At 44.1% G+C, this 6,000-nt stretch overlaps 1 protein-coding gene across 1 annotated transcript in view; it reads right to left on the reverse strand.

Annotated features, from left to right (window-relative positions):
- ALMS1 (ALMS1 centrosome and basal body associated protein) overlaps positions 1 to 5,796 on the reverse strand; it is a 147,743-nt gene extending 141,947 nt beyond the window's left edge. Inside the window, exon 1 of the mRNA XM_060026370.1 lies at positions 5,509 to 5,796. Coding sequence (XP_059882353.1) covers positions 5,509 to 5,793 — 285 coding nt within the window. The 5' untranslated portion in view covers positions 5,794 to 5,796. The remainder of the gene's footprint in view (positions 1 to 5,508) is intronic.
- Between the last annotated feature and the right edge of the window lie 204 nt (positions 5,797 to 6,000).

The following is a 6,000-nucleotide window of genomic DNA, read 5'->3' on the forward strand; positions in this document are numbered from 1 at the left end:
TAAGCATTCAGCACATTGAGTAAAATTAAATAAAATATATCTAGGGAAATAGTAAAAGATGAGAACTGAAATTAATGAATTAAATGATGAAAAGCAATAGAATTAAACTTAAATCTAAGAGCTGTTTCCTTGGATGAAAACAATTAACAAGACAAATCCATAGCTAGTCAGATCAAGAGAAGAATAAAACATAATCATATAAAATCTGGAATGAGAAATGGAAATAACCACAGATGCAGTAGAAAAAAATAAAGAATACTATAATTAACCAGAAACCCTTGCTGAAATGATTTTCTAGAAAAATCATAAATTACAAAATTAACCCAAGAAAAGTGAGAGAGTATATACAGATTATAACCCTGAAAGGAATCCAGAGGCACAGTAGTTTCACAAGTGATTATTTTTCAAACATGCAAGAAAATTTTACATTATTTAAACTGTTCCAAGACACAGAAAAATAAAAATCTTCCCAGTACCTTGCAGAAAAACGGCATAATTCTGATTCCAAATTTGACAAAGAAAGGTCAAGAAAACATTTTTAAAAAAACTTAAACCATTATCATTTATCAAATATCTACAAATAAAATCCAGCACTTCCTTAAGAGAAAAATACGCAATAACTGATAGTTTTTATCCTATGAGCACAAGAAAGGATTAATACTAAGAATAAAATCTGTATTAACAGGTCAAAAAAGATTAAGAATTGTACAGTGTAGATAAATTTGGAGATGGGGAGCAGGAAGGTGTAGGGGTTCAGGCCTGTGTTCTCTCCTTCTATGAAATGGTAACCTGTTGATAGGAGGATGCTGAACATTGGGTGAAATCTAGAGGAGAAGAGTGAAAAAGCAGGGCTTCCCTGGTGGCGCAGTGGTTGAGAGTCCGCCTGCCGATGCAGGGGACACGGGTTCATGCCCTGGTCTGGGAAGATCCCACATGCCGCGGAGCGGCTAGGCCCGTGAGCCATGGCCGCTGAGCCTGCGCGTCCAGAGCCTGTGCTCCGCAACAGGAGAGGCCACAACAGTGAGAGGCCCGCATACCGCAAAAAAAAAAAAGAGTGAAAAAGCAGAAGCTGAAGGAGGAAACATAAAAAGATTTCCAAGCACTGTTGATGACCCATTTAAAAGTTGGAGACCAGACTTCCCTGGTGGTGCAGTGGTTAAGAATCTGCCTGCCAATGCAGGGGACGCGGGTTCGATCCCTGGTCCAGGAAGATCCCACATGCCATGGAGCAACTAAACTCATGCACCACAACTACTGAGCCTACATGCTGCAACTACTGAAGCCCATGCACTCTAGGGCCTGCGTGCCACAACCACTGAGCCCGTGTGCTGCAACTACTGAAGCACGCACGCCTAGAACCCAGTGCTCCACCACAAGAGAAGCCACCGCAATGAGAAGCCCTCTCACTGCAATGAAGAGTAGCCCCCACTCGCCGCAACTAGAGAAAGCTCGCACACAGCAATGAAGACCTAATGCAGCCAAAAAAAAAAAAAAAAAAAGTTGGAGTCCAAGTGGTCAAAAGGTACAAACTTCCAGTTATAAGATAAATAAGTACTAGGGATGCAATGCACAACATGATAAATATAATTAACACTGCTGTATGTTATATACGAAAATTGTTGAGTAAATCCTAAGAGTTCTCAACACCAGAAAAAAATTTTTTTTCTATTTCTTTAATTTTCTAGCTATATGAGATGACTTACTGTGATAACCATTTCATGATGTATATAAGTCAAATAATTATGCTGTATATCTTAAACTAATACAGTGCTTTATGTCAATTATATTCAATAAAACTGGAAGAAAAGTAAATAAACAATAAAACTAAAAGAAAAAAAAAGTTGAAGACCAAGAATTTCTATGATACCAATCCACAGAATTGAATTATTTTCCCTAGCACAGTTCAGAAATTTAGGTTTAGGAATTACAAGTAGAGGTGTTTGAAATGGTCCATGTTGAATGGTCTGCAGGACCAGCATAAGACCAATACAGCAAGGGCTCACTTCCCTGAACTCAAAAAAACTTGGTTGTAAGGCGGGTCATATTTTGCATTGAACTTAAAACAGTTCCACGCCTTAGCTCAGTTTCATTAATAGGACTTGCAAACTTAATCAACACCTTACAGATCACCACTAGAACATCCTAATTGCCTACTAAGAGAGATACATGAGAGTGAATCAAATATTACAATTTTGTCATTTAACTTGAGACTAGACTGAATGAAATTAATGTTTCCTATCATTTGGTGTCTTCCTTTGAATACACTGAATTAACTACTACACAACAAACTCATCTTCAAAAATTTTATAGTTCAGGGCTTCCCTGGTGGTGCAGTGGTTAAGAATCTGCCTGCCAATACAAGGCACACGGGTTCCAGCCTTGGCCCGGGAAGATCCCACATGCCGCAGAGCAACTAAGCCCATGTGCCGCAACTACTGAGCCTGCACGCCTAGAGCCTGTGCTCCGCAAAAAGAGAAGCTACCGTGGGCTTCCCTGGTGGCGCAGTGGTTGGGAGTCCGCCTGCCGCTGCGGGGGGCGCGAGTTCGTGCCCCAGTCCGGGAGGATCCCGCGTGCCGCGGAGCGGCTGGGACCGTTGGCCATGGCTGCTGGGCCTGCGCGTTCGGAGCCTGTGCTCCGCCCCCGCTCACCGCAACTAGAGAAAGACCACGTACAGCAACGAAGACCCAACACAGCCAAAAATAAATTAATTTAAAAGAAATGTTATAGGGGCTTCCCTGGTGGCGCAGTAGTTGAGAGTCCGCCTGCCGATGTAAGGGACACGGGTTCGTGCCCCGGTCTGGGAAGATCCCACATGCCGCGGAGCGGCTGGGCCCGTGAGCCATGGCCGCTGAGCCTGCGCGTCTGGAGCCTGTGCTCCGCAACAGGAGAGGCAAAAAAAAAAAAAAAAAGAAATGTTATAATAAATTTCTAGCAAGAAATATATTAAAGTTTCTCCTTTAAACATTTTCCAACTTACACCAGTAAATCTTAATATGTTAGTGAACAAAAAATTATTTTAATACTCTTTATATCATCTTAGAACTACCTTTAATACAGCACATCACCCACACCTTCATATACCCTCCAAGGTAAATAGGACAATATCTGATTTCTCTTAAAAACAGAAACAAAACACCTCTATGGAAAAAGCACTCTGGGCTCTAAGAAGCAATATCTTCTATTACACATAGATAGATCACTGTTAGACAGGATAATAATTTTTTCACACTGGCTGTAATAAGCGGTAAAGTGGTTTAATTAAAATCTTCTCGGAATATTAAATTTATACATTAATAGTTATTCAAACAAGAAGTCATAGAACAAAATTAAAGTTAGGAGACCTCATCCACAAGTGTGGCTTTAATTATGGTCCATATGTAGATAACTTACAACTTGACATGTCCAGCCCAGACCCCTCCTCTGACCTCTAAAACCAAACCCATAATCTTAACACCCATCCCAACCATCCCATCACCCCACCCCATGGCCACCACCCCTACCATAAACCTGGCCATATTTCAACCATTTATCCAATAACCTGACACCTTCTTGCCCTAGTGTTCCACATCTAATCCACTATTAGTGTAAAAATAATGTAAAATTAGTGTATCAGTGTGATTACTTTACCTCTTAAATATCTCTTGAATCAGTCTACGTTTTACTATATCCACCAACACTTCCTTATTCCAAAATACCATCATCATCATTTGCCTGGCAATACTGCAATGACCTCCTAATTAGCATCCCTGACTTATTATTGCAGCTCCCCACCCCACCCTGCTGTCAAAGCTGTTCTCTACTGTGCTACAAAGTGATCTTTCTGAAACACAAATCTTATCCTATACCCCTTTGTTTAAAACATTTTCAATGACTTCCCAGGATAAAGCTTCCAAATCCCTTGCACAGCACACAAAGCCTTGAAGTCTCTGCTCAACCCATATTGGCTTTTGGTTCCTTGACAATGCCACACTCTCTCTTACCGACAGTACCTTTCTATGTGCCTTTCCCTCAGCTGCAAAGCTCCTTCCTTTTCACTTCACCTAGTTGACTGTAACCTGTCTTCAGATCTCAGCTTGTCATAGCTTCCTCAGAGAAGCTTTCCCCAGCTTCACTGGCAAGATGAGATTCCCTTATTGAATGTTTTCAAAGCATGTTAGCACATATCAATTTTACTTTTATTTTTGTGACCCAACTGAATTTTGTCTGCCTCCCTCTTTAGACTGCGTACGCTAGAAAAGCAGAGACAACAAATGTTTGGGTTCACCAAGGTTCCACAGCACCCAGCACAATGTGTGGCCCATGAAGAATGCTCAATGATATATGTTCAGTGAACTCAGCACCAATTGGAACATTTACCAGGCAAAACAACAACTATTACTCTTTAATGATCAACAGTCTACAGCATCAATGTCCAGCAGAACTTTCTGTAGTGATGAAATTATTCTATATCTGCACTGTCCAATTACATAGCCACTAGTCAAGTGTGACTACTGAGCATTGTTCGTACAACAGAAGCACTGAATTTTTAATTTTATTTAATTTTAACAAATTAAGATGTAAGGAGCCACACGCTGCTATGACTACTGTATTGAACGGCACAGGCCTATATAGTCTTTCTTCTGTCTTTTCAATTGTTGTACCTTGTTGTTTTACTCTGCACAGTTGACATCTTGTCTAAGGAGCAGTCCTAGACAATAAACCTTAGGTTTCTTTTTGTCCCCACAAGGTACCTTTCACAGAATAGAAATTTCATAAATGTCTGATGACTAGATATCTGAATCGTATAGCAAACCTTTCCTTTGTCCCTGAAAAGGAATCAATTAAATGCAGTTATTTTCAAAATGATCTTCAGGAGGCAACCATAAAATCAGCTCTTTCTAGTTTTCCAGACAGTTGGGAGCTGCAACTTAAGCCTCCTGCGTTTCTAAGCCCCTCCTACCGGCTGGGGACCCCTTTATTGCTACAAACGAGAGGTCAGAGAAGCACAGTTGGCAAGAAGCCTCTAGAGACTAACTACTCAAAGGGTGCACAGAATCCACTCTGCTCCCTCAAGGGCAGTCCCGCCCTTCAGGCAAACTAATCTCCTAATTGTCTCCCCAACAAGATAGTCCCTGGGCAACCACTGTCTCCACTCCTACAACGCCCTTTTCCCCTCCCTCAGGGTATAAAGCCCACCTCCTCCCCAGAGCGTTTCTTAACCACCATATTGGCTCCTCTGAACATCTGGAGTAATTTTAAAAGCCCAGGGGAGAGAGGGAGGGTGGGGAGGTAACAAGAGAGATCTTTGCCTTGAAAGAACAGGAGACTTGGAGTAGTCGGCCAGAAGCCTGGGCAAGAGTCGGGGCCTAGGAGACGAAATGGCCCTACAAGCCTTTAAAAGCACGCGTACTATTCGTCAGGCACCATGACAGTCAGAGAGCAAGAGGAAGCCCGCAAGGGAGAGCAGGCAAAGCGCTCAGGATCCACCCTGCCCGACCACGGCCCATACCCCTCCCCGACCCGGCTCACCTTCCCCAGGCTAGTCAGCTCGCCCTCCGAGCAGCGGTGCCTCGGGAGCGACGGCTGAGGCAAAGTCCGGCCGGGGTGCGCCTGCAGCCAGGCCTTGGCCTCCTCATCCTCCTCGTCGTCCGTACTCTCCCGACGCTGGCTCTCGTAGTTAAAATCCGTGTCCGGCTTCCGCCCCTCCTCTTCCTCCATCTCCTCCGCCATCACCACGTCGTACTCGTCCAAGTTCTCCGCCGCCTCCTCCTCCTCCTCGAGCTCTCCTGGCCACGGTATGTCCTCTAGCTCCATATTGGCGTCTAGCTCCAGGAAGCTGAAGAGGAGGAGGGGGAGGGGGGAGGGAAGGGAGGGGAAGAGAGCCTACTGGCGGTTGTGGCTGCGCGCAGGCGCGGAGACCGCCGACGCCTCGCGCCGGCGCCGCGCGGACTGGTCGGGGCAGGGAGTGCGCGCTCTTGTTGCTAAGGATGTCCCGCGGGGACAGCGGGAAGTTCAGAGGGG

Source organism: Delphinus delphis, chromosome 12 (assembly GCF_949987515.2).
Source record: "Delphinus delphis chromosome 12, mDelDel1.2, whole genome shotgun sequence".
Lineage (NCBI taxonomy): Eukaryota > Metazoa > Chordata > Mammalia > Artiodactyla > Delphinidae > Delphinus > Delphinus delphis.